This window comes from Pundamilia nyererei, unplaced genomic scaffold, assembly GCF_000239375.1.
Source record: "Pundamilia nyererei isolate P.nyererei 1_Seehausen unplaced genomic scaffold, PunNye1.0 scaffold00057, whole genome shotgun sequence".
Lineage (NCBI taxonomy): Eukaryota > Metazoa > Chordata > Actinopteri > Cichliformes > Cichlidae > Pundamilia > Pundamilia nyererei.
Window position 1 is genome coordinate 2460628 of NW_005187458.1, and position 19321 is coordinate 2479948.

General features: G+C 43.3%; 1 protein-coding gene and 1 pseudogene across 3 annotated transcripts in view; one reads left to right on the top strand and one right to left on the bottom strand.

Annotated features, from left to right (window-relative positions):
• The window catches only part of stil (STIL centriolar assembly protein), a 10173-nt gene extending 1762 nt beyond the window's left edge, over nt 1-8411 (bottom strand). Inside the window, exons 1-15 of one of the 3 annotated variants that reach the window (XM_005734272.1) lie at nt 7850-8411; nt 6916-7023; nt 6457-6572; nt 6166-6341; nt 5603-5850; nt 5444-5527; nt 5033-5119; nt 4820-4961; nt 4637-4737; nt 4442-4550; nt 3160-3885; nt 2835-2937; nt 2530-2749; nt 2189-2264; nt 1058-1335 (exon numbers count right to left, since the gene is read on the bottom strand). In XM_005734272.1, the coding sequence (XP_005734329.1) occupies nt 1058-1335; nt 2189-2264; nt 2530-2749; nt 2835-2937; nt 3160-3885; nt 4442-4550; nt 4637-4737; nt 4820-4961; nt 5033-5119; nt 5444-5527; nt 5603-5850; nt 6166-6341; nt 6457-6572; nt 6916-7023; nt 7850-7914 (2639 nt within the window). In that variant the 5' untranslated portion in view covers nt 7915-8411. Of the gene's footprint in view, nt 1-1057; nt 1336-2188; nt 2265-2529; nt 2750-2834; nt 2938-3159; nt 3886-4441; nt 4551-4636; nt 4741-4819; nt 4962-5032; nt 5120-5443; nt 5528-5602; nt 5851-6165; nt 6342-6456; nt 6573-6915; nt 7024-7849 lie in introns of all 3 variants that reach the window. The other 2 variants (XM_005734273.1, XM_013911138.1) reach the window with 2 other exon arrangements.
• Nucleotides 8412-9809: 1398 nt separating this feature from the next.
• Nucleotides 9810-19321, top strand: part of LOC102192708 (polypyrimidine tract-binding protein 1-like) — a 27554-nt pseudogene continuing 18042 nt past the window's right edge.

Here is a 19321-nt window from a genome sequence, read left to right on the forward strand (position 1 = left end):
GCCTTTACAACTTATGTCTAAAAATGTATAGTTTCATGCATCTGTTAAAACACTCGACTCCAGCTACATGACGCGCAGCTGGAAACACTTCACGCAAGTCGAGCTGCCCGAGATTCACAGAATTTACAGAAAATGTTACATTTTTGTGATTTATATCGTTATCGGGATATGAGATTTTGGTCATATCGCACAGCCCTACAGGGGAGTCAGGCATCTCTGATTTGTTGCCTTCAATTTCAGAGTACACAGTGTGTTCAGAGTTGTATGCAGTGATGAATGTAACACTGTAAAAAAGCCAGTCAACCTCAGTGGGAGTAGAGTTTAGGTAGCTGTTCTGCACATGGCGTTTAAGAACATAACAGTAAAAAAGTAATCATATCCCTAAAATGACACAGAGCTTTCAGAAAGATATCTACTGCAATTCAATTTATCCCCCACTGCTTTGTAATGCATTACTGTAAAATTCAATTTGACTAGAAAATCTTTAGAAGAAAAATAAAACAGTGCTTTCAAGGAATATTGTTAAATGTTCAGTTTCTAGGCCATACATCAGAACAAGATGGACCATGTGATTCAAGTGGTGAGATCACTTAAATTTCGAGAGAAGCTGAGTCTAATAATAGAATAAATGCCATGCTGTGGGAGACATTTTCAACATTTACATGGATATTAAAAAAACAAAACAAAAAAAAACACCTCACCTACAATAGTCATTTACTAACATGGAAAAGAGACCTAATGTTTATTAATCCACATTTCACCATTTTACTCTTTTTTGCAGTTGACGATGTCGTATTGTTCTTTGTGATATATTTGGTTTTAATAATCAGGAGGAAAGAAGCAGCAGAGAGGCGTATAAGACTGAAACTCTGTTTGCTGGTCCCAACACTGAATAGTCACATTTTAGGGGGGGTTTAATAAATTTAGACAGATTTCTAGAAATGAGAGCAGCTTCATCCAAAGTGTGCCATCTCTCCAAACAAGATCAGGTTTTTCCTGGAAACTTCCCAATTATCTGTGAAGCAGACACATATCCGTGTGTGAGGCGTTTCAGTACCTGGCAGTTTCCACAGCTTTCCGATGGTTTTTGCCAGACTCTGTCAGAACGTCTTCGTCCACGTGGACTCCGAGCTGCTGCAGCTGCCGCAGTGTAGCACTGACCACCGGGTCTTCTACTGGACTCTGCTGCTGCTGCTTCTTGCTGGATGAAGAGGACGACATGGACTGGAAGGACTGAGAACAATCAGAAACTGCTGACAGACTCCTCGTCCTCCTGGATTCGTCCTCCACTTCCTGTTTGCTAGGTGACTCCTGAAGACGACTGGTGAGTTGAGTCTGAGACACAGAGCAAAAGTAATTATCTTTATATGACATGCACAGTTCTGTCCTTTGTACCCAGAGAACAAATGAACCCTGTGTTAATAATACTGACCAATGGAAAGGAAAAAAAAGTAGTTCAATTTGGAATTAAATGTAATAATACACAATCTTTGTGTTTTAGGTTACTTTTACTGAACAGTGATGTCCTTTGATTGATCCTTGTGGGGGGTTTTTCTGTTAATGTTTGACATATTATGTTTTCATCAGGAGGAGGAAAAAAAAAATCAAAAAAAAATCAAAAAAAAAAATCAAGGAATTCTGTACAATGAATCCAAAACGCTGCCCTACACCAATGACTGGCAACGCTTCCCCAGCAGTGGGCAGTGCAAAGTATATGCAGCCTAGAGCATTCGTACCTGTGCTGCTGTGTACCTGTGCATTAAAGCACACTTTAAATACATTATCTCTCCCTGCTGGTAATGAAACTTCTGCGTGCATGTCTATTTAACGTTTTAGGAAGGCAAAGGGTGAAAGTGGACACAGTCTCTAATACACGTTTTGCTGTGATATTAGTTTGAAAAATTTCTGCAACATGGCTTCTCTCTGACTCTGGAGGCTTAACCCTTTTCTGGATTCAACAGGTGAACACATTTTTCTAAAGGGACCGGTACTTCTGTAACGCCATTCTACTCAGCTCAGCAGTTAAAGCGCTTTTTACCAAAAGTCTCATTCACCCAGTCACAAAGAGATTCATGCAGTGCTTTCTGGAAAGGAAGGGTCTATTCCTATCATTCTGACTGCAGAGTCAAACTGTTACCTTTTATTAGACCTGGTATCAAACAGGTTTGCAGATACTATTTTGTCTCACCATGAGGTTGTGGTAGAAGGTGTGCTGTTCCTCTGTTGGTTTGTACATGCTGAGACTTTCTCCCAGAACTGGACTGCTGATGTGGAAAAGAGCAAAGGCATTGGTGAGATAGCTCCACAACAGCGGTTTAACTTTTCGCTAAACTTCAGTAGCACCACAGGTTTATTCAGTGTCACTGCAAATCAAACCATCAATTTACAAAAAGAAAACCATGAAAGCAGAAGTTAAGACCCATTAACTGAGTGGATTTATCTCAGTTGAACGAGGTTGTCAGTACTTCTGCAGTACAGAGAAATTTGAGCTGAAAATAATTTGTTTCTTTAAATGGCACCTGGTCTCACCTGTGCACACCAGGTGGGGAGCAGGGAGCTGAATGACCTCTGTCACTGTCAGCACTACCCGCAGGCCTGATGAGTGATGATGAAGAGTTTGAGGGGCTAGAGGAGGAAGATGAAGGTGGAGGCTTGGGTGTAGACGAGGGCCCAGTAGAGGAGGGAGGGTGCACCTGCTCTTCCTGATGTGAGGTGGACTGTGCAGGACTCCCCCAGAACAGACTAGCACCTGGAAAAAGAGTGATGGGGAAAAATGATGATGATGTGAGCTATAAGCCTCTTCCTGGAGATTTGACTGCTCAGTAAACACTCACCTGTCTCTACGGCGATGCTGGCCACACTCATGGGTGTGTGTATGTCGCCTGGGGACTGGTTAGAGGACTGAAGCTTCTTCTGAGCCTCCAGGAGCATCTGGACCTGCCCGATTATCAGAAAATATTAACTGCAGCAAGGATGCAGCCACGTTAAACAGTACTTGTTGAAACTAGCCAGCAATACTATCCACAGAAGCCTTTAAATACAGCCACAGTTCCAGTTTCAGGCCTCTTCCTGGTTCCCTGTGTGCCAATGATAAGTCCATGTTCTTATTCATGACGTATATATTCTGGTTGTGTTGTGTGGAAAGAGTACAACTGTTACCTGAGCCTGCAGCAGGCGCAGCTGGTGCTCCTGATGGAGGAGGAGCTGGTAGGTGTCTGGCGGTACAACTCTACCCGCCTGATAACAGCATTGATTCATACAGGAGGGTTGGGAAAGCCAGGGCGAGGGCACAGGGTCTGCTGCTGCATAGGAGTGTGGGAAGGAGGCTGGGGGTCTGCACGGGAAGGAAGGAGTAGGAGGGCGGACAAGTGTGCAGGGAGGAGAGTGGTGGTGGGTGGAGAGGGGAGTAGAGACATCAGGGTTGAGGGGAGCTGGGTGGCTGGAGGAGTGTGGAGGTGAAACATGTTGATGAGATGGAGAGGGGGCAGGGCAAGTGAATGATGGAGGAACAGACCGAGTGGTGGGGGCAGGAGGTACAGAAAGAGATGGATGGTTGTTAGGAGGAGGAGGAGGAGCATGGATGAGACTAGAAGGAGAAGGATCATTATGATGGGACACAGGTGAAGCAGCAGGAGGGAGACCTGGGGAGGCGATAATGGCGGTACAGTTGTAGGGATGGTTAGAGCAGCAGTTGCAGGGCTGCTGTGGGTTGGAGTTGGGGTTGGGGGTGCTTTGAAGATAAGGAGGAGTTCTAGGGGCTGAAGAGGAGTTTCCGCGTGGATGAGCTGGAGGCTTGCAGGCAGAGGCAGGATTGGGCTGAGTGCAGGTGAAGCTGGAGTCAATCAGCAGAGAGAGCTCAGGAACAGATGGCTCCACCCGCCGAGCCTGAAAGGAACAACAGATTACTGCAGGGAGAGAGACACAGACACACACACTTTTGGCTTTTAACACAACTTTATTTACACCACATTAAAAACAAAGACCACAAAAAAACCCCACCTAGCACAAAGTTGCTACTACATAATCAGCAACATCAACATGCACTAACCATTTACTAACCCCAACCAGAGAGGAGGAAGAACAAGAGGAAGAATGCTGTTTTGTCAGCAAGCAGGAGTGAAGTATCATATAAAGTGTACACCCACATTTGAATCAAATGTTGTGGATTTCTATTAACAAGGCTGGGAAAAAGGAGATGAACATGAAACACTGGATTTGCAAGTTGCGTGACGCACAAAAGTAAAATATTCTCAACACCTGAGCCTGAGACATCCTAAGGGCTGGGAAAACTAATGTTAAATCAGCACATCTGCAGAACGGTCAGACCTCACATCTCACACACGTAACATTTTCCACATCTGAGAAAAACATCTCCACACCACCCAAACCACCCCAGAGTGTGTTAACGGAAGCGTTGACCCGAGCCCATTCTGTGACTGACCTGGTGAGCTGGAGTATGAGGGCTCGGGGACGGCCGTGGAGAAAGATCATCATCCTCAACTCCAGAGTCCTGATCAGTGACAGAAAGGGCAGCGGAGGGTGGAGGCGCTCTGAGGGCACAAACAAATCAGCACACGAGCATTAACACACTTTTTAGTCACCACTGCTAAATTGTCTGACAAGTTCATTGGCCTGCCTGTTGAAGGAGATCTGAGCTTCTCTGAAGACCTCCAACTTTCTGCTGTGATCTTCTGAAGTCAGCTCCACCTGCAGAGTCTTCCCATCCACCTGCACTGCCTGCTGAGCATACACAGCACAGCTGATCATGAGTGAATGACTGAGGAGGAGGAGAAAGAGTTTAAAACAGGTGCTGTGTTACCTGGTAGAGAGTGGCTGTGTGTGAAGCCGTCAGCAGCTGGCAGTCCAGCTGTGGTCCTGAGCCTCGACAGCGGAAGAACTGAGGAGCTCTGCGAGCGCAACCGAACACAACGAGGAGGAAGAAGCCACCGTCGGACAGCACTCTGAAACACAGCACAGCCGATCAGACACGCGAACACGTCCAATCCACTCCTTTCTGCCACCGTCACCTCACCTGTCCTGGAGGGTGGAGCTGAACATGAATCTCAGACACCAGGCCCACACCTGAGGGTTGTAGATGTGTGTGACTCCACTCAGCCAGCTGTCACGAGACAGGAAGCAGAAAGAAATACCCCCACTTAAGAGAAGCAAAAACATCTGGGCTTACATCTGGACTGTTAGAATTCATCTAAAAAAAATCTTTCACATCATTTTTTCTCGGTACTCCTACTCGGAGTAGAACATTTCATAAAAAATACAAGTGCCTCTCATTAATAATTAGAAAATTAAAATCAGAATTTCTTAACATGTGAACAATTTTTAAAAGAACTCATACATCAGTGCTAATCACATCCCAAAAGAACTACCAAGTGATAATTTGGACTTTTCCCCCCCCCAGGCTTGTCTGATGAAAGGTGAAGCTTACAGTCCGACCAGCGGCAGGCTGGAGGCTTTCGGATCAGACTCAAGCAGCAGGAGCAACTTCCTGGTCTGGTCCATGGTCAGAAACCTGAAAAGAGAACTAAGACGTCAGCAAACGTGATCAGAGGCCGAGACGTGTGGTGATGAACTCTCGCTCTCTCACCCTCTCTGTCGGCTGCTGTCACGCCCCAGTGGTCTGCTTACGTTGGTTAGACTCCTGAACAGAGCAGTCGGGATGATGGGGACACTTCTGACCGGCTCCACTTCCACGCTGACAGACGGACTGATGATTGACCAGCTGAGGGTAAACGTTGCAGCATCACTCTGCTCACAGCAGGCCACATGCCCTTTGACCTTTAGCAGCTGAGACAGATCTAGAGTCTGTCGGCTGCTCACAAACTGCTGCAACACCTAAAACACCAACACACAGTCAACACAGTTTTGTATTATTGTTGAGTCTTTACCTTACAATATAAAGTGTCTTAAGGCAACTGTTCTTGTGATTCAGTCAAAATCACAAGAACAGCTGAATTGAACACCAGCAGCTGCTGTGCTCCACCTAAAACCACATCTGTGTCAGTCTAAGCATGCATATGCCAAGATCATTGTAGTAAGAAGAGTTGATCATGTGCTGCATTCGCTGGGAAATGTTTTGTCTGTGTAATCTTTAGGCAGTTTCAAGTGGCCACTAGAGGAAGTGGAAGGGCTGAAGGGTAACAAACTCACCTTGAAGCAGTGATGGAGCTCGGTCTCTGATTGGACGACAGTCTCAGTCTGAGAGGAGAATAAACAGGGAACCAGGACGTCTCCAGGCAGAGGAGCAGAGGGAACCTGACCCGAGGCTCCGGCCTGATCCCGACCCGGGTCGAAGCGATCTAGGGTGATTGTGATGCCCTCCTCATCTGAACCACAGCAACACACAGAGGACAGACAGCTGGACTAAGGTGCTCGATGCCAGAGACACATTTATAAAAGAGCTGAATCAGCATTCAGGATGAGCTGAAGTTAACCTCTGACCTGAATCGACAGAAACCGTTCCCAATAAGAAACAGTGGAGGCAGGGCTTGTTACTGCGACGGGCGTGACGATGCGCCAGACGAAGAGTTTTCTCTAATAGCACCAACTGAGGCTTCCTGCAGAGACACATACCTCATCTGTTGTCACTTAAGTATGACAAGATTATAGTAGGTTAAATTTGTTATTGATTCAGTGAATAAAATATAAAGTGTAAAAGTCTGTCATGTTTTTATTGCTCTACGTGGTTTAAAAAAAGCATCTTATTTTCCTTATTTTCACTCAAATGTGAAAAGTATCCATTCTTAATAACCATCTTAATAACTAGTATGCAGTCTTTTCCTTCAGCAGACTTTTGCATACATTAGCAGACCACAAGCAGTGAGTCTAGATCTCAGCTACAATGTGCTCTCACTACAACAGTGCACAAACAGTTCTATTGATCAGCAAGGAAGCAGTTACCTGTGTGAGCTGAGGTGAAGGCGGAGCTTCTCGCCCATGGGGCTGCTGTCCCACAGAGCTGATCTGGATTTAGGGAAACTCAGTGGTGTCCGAGGGTTCACTGAGTTCCTGTACACCACAAGAGATAAGATGGGGACACTCCAAAAACAGCTTTGTTATATTTCATAACAAAATAATTCACATTTTAATCAAGTCACAAAAACCTAATCATTAAAGAATGACTAAAGTACAAGGATGACAAGAAATTTTATTTTTTGTATTCAGAGTCCAAGTGTCAAAGTATATTCTGGTCATCTTCACCGATGTTGACATAAAGTTTTTAAAGAGCTTATTCAATTCACTGTTAAATCTAGGCTAGCTATAGCTCACGGAAACTCACAGACCAGTTCAGTTTATAAAGAGATATCTAGATGGTAAATTATATAGCGCTTTTCTACTCTGAGTAGCCCTCAAAGGACCTTATACAACTTGCCTCAATCACCACTTTTCTACCTAAGTGATTTCTATTTAACAATCATACTCCTAGAGTTGCCCAAATGGGAATGGGAGAATGGCATCCATGCTGATTGAGGCTTGGGGAAAAGAGGTCCAGAGGAAACTAGAGACTGTGGGTTTTCAGCAGTGTTTTGGCCTGGAAGGAAGATTGTTTGTTGTCGTTACCAAGCCAAGTCAAGTCAACACGAAAGTTACAACCTTCTTCCAGCTCAGAATCTGATCACCTCCTTCGCTGCTGTCATAAAGGGGAACACGCGAGGTTCACAGCCTGTGATATAATCCATAACAGATCAAACCACTGCTGAACAGACAGCTTTCATTTCTCTTGTCGTTTTTGGGAGATAGGGGTGGGTTATTAAACTATTACCTGCTGTCAAAGGAACGGGCCCTGTAACGGAGCAGCTTAACGACGACTAGCTGTGTGCTAACATTAACTCACCGTGCTCTCGCAGTCTCCTGGAACATTTCACACGGCAGACCCTGGAGGCTTCGCGGGTAGTTCATCGCTGTTGTCGCTGAAAGAAGAGACTGTGAGCGCTAAATTGAGCCTGCTGTTACCGACTGCTGGGGTATTTGTGTTAGCCTAGCGATCGGGCCATATTAGCGCCCTTGCTACCTGCCTAAACGTAACAAAGCTGAACTCTTCGGGAAGGTCACTGAAAGATTTAAAAAGTTCCAACCGCCCTGGAACAAATTTCTTGTCTGTTACTATCTTAGTAAATCAGGCCGCAAACAATCCGCAGAAAACACAGGTCGGCTACAGTTTAATTATGGCGCTGTTTCCCGACTCGACTGGCGGGGCAACAGAATCAGCCAATCGCAAGTTCCGCTGCAGCCACTCTGGCCAATGGCGTGCCGCTTCTTCTTCTTCTAATTCTAACCCGGTCCATCCTGCTCACTCGTAATGAAGATCTGAAAGTCTTCAGCTCTTCCTCCTGTATTTGTGTCAGTGCCACCATGTCCAAACAATACATCATTGCAGGTCTCACTACCATCTTGTAAACCTTCCCTTTCTTTCTTGCTGCTATCCCTCTGTCACAAATCAACACTGACACTCGTCTCCACCCACTCCACCTGCCTGCAGTCTCTTCTTCACCTCGCTCGTGCGCTGTTTCTTTAAATGGCCAGCGCGAGGTATCCACCTTCACTACCTCTGCTCCTTCATTCACACACGTATTTTTTTCTGTCTTCCATTCCTCTGTATTAGGGCCACATAAGGAAAAAATATTATTCAACATTTCGAGGTTAAGGTCGTAACTCTATTTTGAAAAAGAAAAGAAAAGAAAGAAAGCTGAAATGTGGAGATTACAGTTCTTTACACCCGCTTTAAAATGTCTGGTGTGGATGAGTTAGTGATTTTTAAATTTTTTTTATTTCTGTCAACCTCTTTAAGTTTACTTGACCAGCAAAAAGCATGGGCTACCAGAGAAAAGTCTGAGCCAGCCAGGTGGTCTCCGTTTAAAAACACATGATCTATGTATGAGAATGTGTTGAATTATTTGTGTGTTCAGCTGTATCATTTTCAAGCACACAAGTAGTTTCCTGGAAAGCAGCACATGGAGGAATTATTTATCAACCTGTTATATGACACCAGTTCAACAGGCTCCTGTGTGAAGCGCAGAAATAGGTTGATTAAAGTTGGATACCACCAAGTTCCTGCACTTCTGGGCTTTGTTATCATGTCTTGGGGACAGTGAAACACATTATTCCACACAATTTAAAAAGTCAAACCGGACCAAATTAAAATATATATTTCCATTACTTTGTGCTTCCTGTCTTTTATTGTTATTTTTTCTTTTAATCGTCTTGATCTTGGACTCTGGTACTTTGTAATTGATGTATTTTCAGATTTCACAGGGCAAGCACTGCTAGCCTTGCTTGCACGGAAAAGACAGGGTTACTACTATACAAAGCATCCCCCTTTTCCCCAGGTTTAAAGGTAAGAGGTTTTATTGTCGAATGAACAGAAAGAACTGTGATTTACACCACACAATAAAATTCACTGTCACATACAAGCTAAATCTTCTAAATCCCCCCCTCCCCCCCTTTTTTTCTGGTCAGTATACTCAAAATGTTTTTTAGTGTTTTGTCATTAATGTTGCAGATTCAAAATCAAATATAAAAGTGTTCAGGTGCCCTTTCAGACATATAATCAGTTTGTTTTGTCGGGACAACGCCCACTTTCACAGAGTAAAACGTGTATCCGTTTTTTCCCGTGAATGCGTGTATCTTACTCATAGCAAATCTTCGCTGGAATAGCTCTTCTTTGTTGTTGTATTTTGGGTCCAACCAGCCAATCAACGTACGATTTTGCCCATGAACGCCCACCAGTTTTGCGAGCCGTCCAATCAGCGAGTCCTCACGACGGACGCCATCTTGTCCGTTTAAAGCGGCGGTGCTCGGGGTCCCTGTTGGCTGCTGTTGGGACCTGTTGCTCTGTAGTTCCGTGTTGTGCAATGGACGGGTGAGTTATTCCACAGTCTCACGGTGACACTCCGCTTAAATGTCGTTTCTGCTCTTTCATGGAAACCCGGGAGCACCGGGGTTTGTCGGAGGCGCTGTAGTGTGCAGGGAGCGCTCCTGCTGTCACGGAGTAGTCGCAGAAGTGAGTTTTGTGCTGGGAGCAGGAAACGAGGCTAGCACAGTTAGCTGTGCTGTTAGCTCACGGTGGGCCGTGCTCTGCGGGCACCTACCTCTCTTTTCCAAAGTCCCACATCACGGCCGCACTGAAGCGCGACCCGGTTACCCGCTGAGGCTCTGCTCGGGGACGTTTTGGAAGGTTGTTGGTGATGTGTATAGGATACGTGAGCGGTGAGAAGTAACCAGAGCACACAGGTTAGAGGCTCACGCCCATTCTGGTTTATCTTGCCAGGCAGTCGTTCACGTGAAACAGTTAAAATTTAAAAAACGAATAAAAGCATAAATTAATAAAGTAGCGTCACTTGTGTCGTGTGTCCCGAAGTGTGGAGCTGGCCCTCTAATCCTTTAAATGCGGAAACTGTACTTTAAAGTGTGTGTGTGTGAGCGAGAGAGGACTGCTGTGAAACTCCTAATTGTCATGTTTCATCTGGAGTGCATTTTTAAAAGCGGTAACACACTCGTAGAAGTCGCCATCGGGAGTGTGCGTGTGTTGTTTTCTGGGGGTGATTTTGTTTTGAGTGTGTGCTCAGGTTTAGATGTAAAGTAGATGGTGTCTTGCTTTAGTCTGCTGGATTAGGGAAAGGGCCTAAAAGTGGCTGTTTTTCACAGAGTTCAGTTGCAGCGATGGTGAATAGGAGAAAGCAGCTTTGTTGGTGGAGGGAGGGAATGTGAGGCCTGTAAGCCTGCTGCTGTTAAACTGTGTGGACTGACGGGGAAAATAGCAGCGTTATTAGCGTTGATCACACCGGTAGCTGTGTCCACTCATAATATAATGCGTGTCATTTCAGCTTCAGTCAGGGGGCTGTGGAGCATTCACGGCCCTGATGGAATATTTGTGTTTCGTCAGGACTCATCCCTGCCCCGAGGGCTCCTCTTCCAGCTGCTCCTCATTGAACACAGTGGTGTGGGCTCAGCCTGGCCAGCCGGTTTTCACTTGCTCTGGGCCATACCTTAGTGTGTAAAACGCGTTTTGTTTTTTGTTTAGTTTGTTCCAAGCTCTTTGTGTCATTCATTCATTTTCATATCGAGGCGTCTTTGGGTAGGTTTGTTCAGCAAACCTTTATTTTTGAGACTGACCCATTGTTTGTACATTTCCTCCAAAAAGCTGTGGGTGAAAAAGGGCAGGTTTCCTTTGACTTGCATCCGATAAATCAGTTACACAATTACGTAACTCTCACCTCTGTCTACAGGCAAACATACTCTTTAAGGGGAAAGTGAGGAACTTGAGCATACTGGATGGAAGTTTGTGTGTTTGTGGGGAGGGGGGTGAACAACACCAACAAGTCATGTTTGGAGTATAGCCTGCAGTCCATGTTGATAAGTCAAAGCGGCAGCGGAAAGGATGTAGATATAGTACCTGTGTGTGAGAAAGTCAAACTGCTGTTCAGTGGACTTGTGCACTGTGTGCTTATAGTAGTGCTTTTAAATTTATTTATTTTTTTACACAAAGGAATTTCTTGAATTGGAATATAATTTATCGAGTAATTCGAAAAATTCTCCAAAAAAGTCTTTGCTTCGATTAATGCACGGCTCTGTAGCGCGCCGTTGTTACCATGGAAACAAGAACACGAGCGTTTCACCCCCATCTGCGATTAAAAATAGACCTGCAATGCAAACGCATTTAAGAGCAGCGTGTGAAAATAAAGTCTGAAAACATTAAGCCTCTAGTTTTAAACAGAAACACACAAGAGGCGGAGCCGTTACCGAGACGGGAGCTCACGATGAGTAAAAGAAAACTTATTTGTAGCATCCAAAACAGCAGCGCTGTTCCTGTAACCACCATTAAATCCTTTACTGGGAAAAAGCTCGCAGGAGCCCTTCATCAAAGCACCCGATCAACAAACTCCATATGTAAAGACTGTTCGTTTTACACTGAGATAAATCTGCAGTATACCTACAGAAGTTGTATTAAAATATGCAGATGAACTATTCATTCAGTCTGATACAGCCTGCTGCAGGCTGCTGTTTTACATATAGACATACCGCAGCAGACAGGGGTGAGTCTAAAGGGGGGCATGGGGTGTACTAGACCATATTTATTTCAAGGCTTTTGTAACATGTTGTAACATTTTTCAGATTAAAAGTGAAATAGTGTAAAATATTTTATTAATTCAGTTACATTAATATTTAAAAATATATAAATAAATTTTTTCACAAGCCAATAAATGTATTTTCTTTAAAAAATGTATTTTCTTTGCAAAGACCTCCCAGAGCCCTCTAATAGTTTGTTAGCATTGCTTGACTTTCACAGCAATATCCGTGTATTCAAATGCATTGTAGTGCAATGCTGATGTCTCCACACGGATTTGGGATAAATGTCTGTGCGTTTTATTTAGTTTTTTGTTAGGAGCAGCTGTTCTGATAACTGTGACTCTACAGACTGTGTAACAGGGACCGTCGGGATGCCACCATGTTCCCGACAGACAGGAACTAGAATTGAAGTCAAAGCTTAGTGTTGATGGACAGAAAGACACCAGCACTCCTGTTACCGAAGGAGCATCGTGTGTGTGTGTGTGTGTGTGTGTGTGTGTGTGTGTGTGTGTGTGTGTGTGTGTGTGTGTGTGTGTGTCTGACTTGTGTTCACACCACGGGTCAGTACACTCTGTCAGTTCTCTACACATCCCGGCTTGTCAAAGCCTGGTCATCTGATGATTTGCTGATAAGAGCTGATGGTTTGCTTTGGCAGTAAAAAAAAAAAAAAATTCTTCATCTGTTCACTGTGAATCCTTTAGCATCACACTTTTTATTGATTTAGTTTTAGTTGAACTTGGTCTAGGATTTCAGTCATATCCATAGTTGATAAAGCAGCTGTGGAGCACATTCGCATCCTGTATCTCCTGTACTGAGTGACCATATCCCATGTGACTGGCAAGACGCTTCAGCTGCTCCGTGTTCACAGCCGCCTTTACTGGTTGGTTGCTGGATCTTTGTTGTAATGATTTGGTCTGAATGAGAAATTATGATAGTGAATAAGCAATAAACACAAGTTTCGGGTCTTAAGTGCCTCAAGTGTTCTAATGTCCAACTGCAAAAATTGGTTTCAAAAACAGCAGAACTTCTCAAGCTTTTGGGTTGAGCGGCCACTCCTGTGACCTCTGACCTAAGGAAAAAGGTTGGTGATGGAAAAGAGGGTGCAGGGTTCCTTGACCTGAGAGTTCAGTGAGGTGCAAGTGGCTCTGACTGGCTTCAAAAAGCTGCGTCTCAATAGGCAGCACCTCCACCGTCACCAAACTATTGTAGCAGTCGGAGCAGTTGGAGGCTGCGTGGAGCTAGTATCCATGTACTGCTTGTGGAAAAGGTCTGCTTCAGACTCTGCTTCATTCTCTTACCACCGTTTGGATCTTGTGTGAAAAACACTTGAGGTTGCCGTGAGGTTTTTATGGAAAAGGTGAGGTGCACACTGAGGCAAGCAGGTGCTGAATAGAGATGTCCCATCTGCAGGGCAAACCAACCCGCCGAGCTATCGGTCCCTTGCCGATCGCTGCTGCCTGCTCGGCCTCTCTCGGCTTCTGTCCACCTGCTCCCGCACAGTCTTCAACATCATCACCTTTCTTTTTCTTTTTTGATACCTCAGTGAGACTCATTCTGTGTTCGAGTTTTCCCTGGCTGCCTCTAACACGCTGTCTTTTCTTCACAGCAGTGTCCACCACGATATAACAGTTGGCACCAAGGTAGGCACCTCTGCTTCCTCCTCCTCTTCCTTTCTGTCTGGTTTCTTGCTTTGTTTGCTGCTGTGTCATCACTGAGTGTCTGAATAGATGGAGATGCTGCCATCTGGAACAGTGCAGAGCTTTCTCCTTTAATCGTTGTGGAGGTGGCTCCCTTGTCTGTCTGTTGAATGCCCAAAGCCCAGCAGTAATTTGACCTCAGGTACAGTCCAAAACTGGTCTGTGGATAATCAGTTTATTCAACAGCAACATGCACATGCATGCATGCACTCTTAAGCAGCATGCTACTGCTGTTGCACAAACCAGCCATTCAGCAAAGATCCTGTGGATGTTTGTTGTCATTCCTGTGGACTGTTGAAAAGTCCATCACATCAGAACTTTCACTTTGAAAGTAGTCTCCTGCAGTGAGTGCTTTTCAGGTTCTAGATGGGCTGCAGAGTGTTTTTGTGACTCCTAATCAAGTCTTCTCTGAGTCCACTCAGAGATGCTGTTGATTGCTAAAAAGCACTGACTAAACCAGCTGTACTCAGAACACTCTCACAGCTGGGCAAAGGTCATGTGGTCCAGTTATGTCTAAGAAATGTGTTGATCTGGGAGTGTCTTGAACTTTACAAATCCCCTATTTAACCTATGTACAGTCTGATGGGAAAAATGGACAATGATGAAGTGTCATGTTGAAATGTCCGATATTTCCCTGTATTTCCTAACTGCTAAAAGATCTCGTCAGAGCCGTCCTCCAGCATTAGGGATAAGAACTAGGAATCCGTATTAAAATAGTCCAAGTACCAAATCACTAATACACAAACAGCAGACTGTTTTTCATTCTTAATTTGATGGCAGAGGTGATTCTCACAGGTGATTTTGTGTCCACGTTCTATGCTCTGCTTCTCCGACAATGAGGTCAGACACAGTGCAAGGACTCAAAAAGTCCAGAGTTAAAATCCGTAGGAGTGTGGTGCTGCGGCAGAAATGGTGCTGTGACATACTTGCTGTACTACATTTGAAGTGCAGCCGAACTCACTGACTAAAATGGTGTGAAAGTGTAAATGAGGCAACACGAATGTTGATCTGTAAATTATTGGATGTTGTTTGAAGGGAACAGCATCATCAACATAGCCTTGAAGCTCCAGTGCAAACACCAAACTAAAAGAGTGGTTTTCTTAGATGCATAATTTAAAAAAAACAACTAGTAATGGTTTGAAGCTCTTCCTTCAGTCGTCCTTACCAATGTTTGCACAAATGACAGATTTTCTAGTAGCTAGCTGGCAGACGCCTATATCAAACTCGTACCTGCTGGCTTTTGTGTTAAGATGAAGAGTGTGTGAAAAGTGGCTACAACCACTATTTTGTCCTTACCAGTGTTTGGAGAGGAGTATCAATATAGCCACACGTGATTGTAAGTGGTTCTTATATAGTGCTTTTCTACTTGAGCACTCAAAGCACTTTATACAACATGCCTCAGAAAGAACTTGAGCATAGAAAAAGTGCTTGTATGGCTGACTATGTAATAATTTTCACTATTAATATTGGTGTTAATAAAAAAACTCCCCATATTCTTCATAACCCAGCAGTGTCAATAAGTTGCTATAAGATGATTCACAAATTTATTTAATAAGAATTTTCCTTTAGCTTATTAAAACCTAAACCTTGTCTGGGTTTAAAAATAAGTTGGTCTGAAGTGAAGTGCCTCCCTCGGCTTTAGTGATTGGCTAGTACACTATAAGCACAAATATCGTAAACAGTGACTCCCTGCTGTTCAGCAGGTCTGTATTCAGTCATTAAACTGGAATGCTGCTTGATCTCTCTGACTTTTCCGGCATTGAAGCCGCGTGTCAGATTACAACAAGTCCTCAGGTACATGACTGCTGCTTTTCATTCTTCAGGAGCACAATGAATAATAGAACATGATATTATAGCGGCGTCAGAGAAGTTTATTTGTAAGCAGTAGATGTGAAGTACTCATCCTTATTGTGCATAATAACAGGCAGGTTTTTATTCAGCTGCCTTGAACATGCAAACCTGGAAAATAAGTCAGTGTTGTAAGAAATGCAGATGGGGTGTGGATCTGTGACCGTGACCTGTAGGGATTTAACATGTACTTATTAAATGGACTGGTTCTTATATAGCGCTTTTCTACTCATGAGCACTCAATGGCTTTATACATCTTGCTTCATTCATCGATTCATACAGGTACCACCACCTAATAGAACACCCTAAAAATGGAGTCGACCCGTGCCGACCCGATCCGAATAGGTACTAATGGAAAAGGCCCCCTTGACAGCATCAGCACATTCCCCTTATCAACACTAATTTCTACATAAACGCAGCCTTATTCTTATTCAGGCCATTCAAGGTAGTAATCAAAACTAATCAAGGTGCTAATTAAACATTGCATTAATTTTCTATTTTGCACATTTTTTAAGGCTGCAGCTATCTATTATTCTATTGGGTAATCTACCGATTATTCCATCGATTAATCGGGTAAGAAATGCTTATCTTATTAATGAGCAATAATAAATATTCATGATTGAGAATGCATCAAGATGCCATATTAAAGTCAAAAATTATAAAGAAACGATTTTCTTAAATGTAAAAATATATAAATGATGTCAAGTACAGTCAAATAAAAATAAGACATGAAATGTACACTAAGGCATAAAAATTAACCTTTACTCTGTGTTCTTGGAAGAGTTTCTGACATTAATAGGAGACAGGTTTTTGTGCTGCTGAAAACTGACTTTATGATAGTGTAGATGTTGATCAAAAATAATAATAATAATAGTTCATTATCATCATCAGTGGCTCAGAGTTTTACTAGCCAATGTACATTTTATTGAAAAAAACATTTTTCTTTATTTTTAAATATGAATGTAAATGAATTAATAAAGTGTTTTACACTATTTCACTTTTAATCTGAAGAATGTTTCAAAAGCCTTGAAGTAAATATGGTCTAGTACACCCCATGGCCCCCTTTAGACCACCCCTGTTTGCTGCAGGTATGCCTATATGTATAAAAGAATGGCTACTGTCAGTTGATCTGCATATTTTAATACAGCTTCTGGAGGCATACTGCCGATTTGTCTCTATGTAAAACAAATAGTCTTTATTGGATTTAAATTGGAGTTTGTTGATTGGGTGCTTTGATGAAGGGCTCCTGTCAGCTTTTTCCCAGTAAGGGCTTTAATGGTGGTTACAGGAACAGCGCTGCTGTTTTTGGGTTCCAGAAACACATTTTCTTTCACTCATCTTGAGCTCCCGTCTCTGTAACGGCTCCGCCTCTTTACTCTTCTGCATGTGTGTGTTTTAAAACTTTAGGCTTAATGTTTTCAGACTTTATTGCACACGCGGCTGTTAAATAAGTTTGTATTGCAGGTCTGTTTTTAATCGCAGATCGGGGTGAAACGCTCGCATTCGTGTTTCCATGGTGACTACAGAGCAAAGAAATTGTGCCAAATTTTTATTTGTATTTTTTTAATATTAGAATTACTTAATAAATCGTTGCAGCCTTGTTGTTGTTGTTGTTTATTATTATTATTAGCATTATTATTATTAGCATTATTATTAGCATTATTATTAGCATTATTAGCATTATTATTAGCATTATTATCATCATTTTATAAATTCAGATTCTTTGGACCACTGTTTGCACGGTCCTACCAAAATAAAGTCGCAGTTTGAGTTGAAGCCCGGCAGTTCATGCGATTCTAGTTGTGTTTTATTAAGGTTTCTGTTACCGAAAAAGTATTGCTCACAGTTGTGAATGTGTGTGACATCTCAGCAGCCAATACTCACATTCCTCAGGTCACTCTTTGGCAGTCACGTTCAGTGTGTTTGTCAATACAAGCTAGAGTCTAAGCCAAAATCACATGAAGGTAACAAATAGCTGCGATCTAAGAGCAGGAGGAGATCTGAGAAGGAGGGATGTTCTTTGATGATTACAGCTCTCCTGTTTCTTTCTCTGTCTTCAGGCAAGTCATTTAAAACCATTCTGAGCTGGTATTGCATGTATTCCGTTAGAATACGTGCAGCACCTTCATACTGCTGGAATTGCAGCGAAGCAACTTTAATCATGGTATTTATTGTCAATCAATCACATTTCTTTAATTTTGATCTGTGTCAAACAATTACCATTTCTCCTTTAGGCCGTGAGGCATCAAGCTGTAATGTTTAAATGCATCTAGTCAGAGCTCTAATGGCTGCATTCATAGGGATCATTTTGTGCAAAGTTGCGTGGTATGTGAAATACCACATTTTATATAAACACTCAAAGCCTGAAGGAGAAAACATGGCAGATGGGTTCAGCTTTCTTAATGAAGAAAGCTGAGAACCACTGTGGTGATACCTTCTATCTCCAAAGCCCTTTTTCCATTAGTGCCTACTTGGATCGACTGGTTTCCCATTACAATCTTGTACCACCGATTGTGCGTGGTCATTGTTATAGCAGCATGTCTGAGTTTGATGTCATTATTTTGCAACGCGAATTATACAACAAAGGTGGATGTCGAGGCGATGATGTACCTGCTGCTTGGCCTGTGACTTTTCATCAGACTCAGGAACACGGCATTGTTTTTTGTGGCCATTTCCCTGAGAAAAATGCAGGTACTATTTTAGTACCAGTTATTATGACCTAATGAAAAACCCTGAAAACCATGGCAGGTCGATCTGAGTAGGTACTAATGGAAAAGGGGCTCAGCTGGAGTGTTAGGTTTTATCAAGCCAGCCACCACAAAGCCAACACTGGCTGTGTTTGTGTTGAACTGCCGCTACGATCAGAGGGGAATACTACATTGGGATCCTTGTTTTGGAATGCTGTAATTCTGGGACGATCAAGATCTTTCCCAGATGTGGGAAACTTCCTGACATTTGGCTGATATCTGATTATCTGCATTCTGGGATGTTTGAGCACTCGTCGACTGTGAAGAAGAACACCCTTTAACACGAAGCGACTTCCTTATGAGCGCCTTGGAGAGAGAGTCAACTATTTGTCCTACCTGGTTACAGGCAGGTTCTAGTGCTTCTATGACTTTGTCATCGACTCTCGGTCCACATTCCATCATGGAGAAAAATGTACTTTTCCTAATGACTCACTGTAGAGTAATGTGCTTTACCTGAATTTGAGTGATGGATGAGTGGAAGACCTATTGCTTTAACGTTGTCTTAATGTGTTGTCTTCATCCCCTTTGTCTTTGTTGTCTGCGTTGTCTTTGTCACCTTCTTTCTTCTCTTGTACTTCATCCTCCCCTTAAAGTGTTTTTAGGGGTGAGTCAGCCATTGCATTAATCACTGGCAGGCACATAACTAAGACAAAAACAACTCCCCCTCAGTCTAAATGGATTACAGTTGGGCACATAATAATCATCCAAACTCTGGTCTGTACATTAGTGATGAGCTTTCCCTGAGTTTATTCCATTTGCAGTATGGCTCCAGAGGAAGCAGCAGGTCCTCTGTAATTACATGTGGATAAACAGAGTTGTGGTTTGACTGTAACAGTCTGTCAAAACCAGATGGCTGTGTGGATGCGCACAGCTATGGCTCTTTTGTTTTGCTCCTCAGTTATGGGTCAGGCTGGCAGTTGGCATCTGTCAGACAACAGATGGAGATGG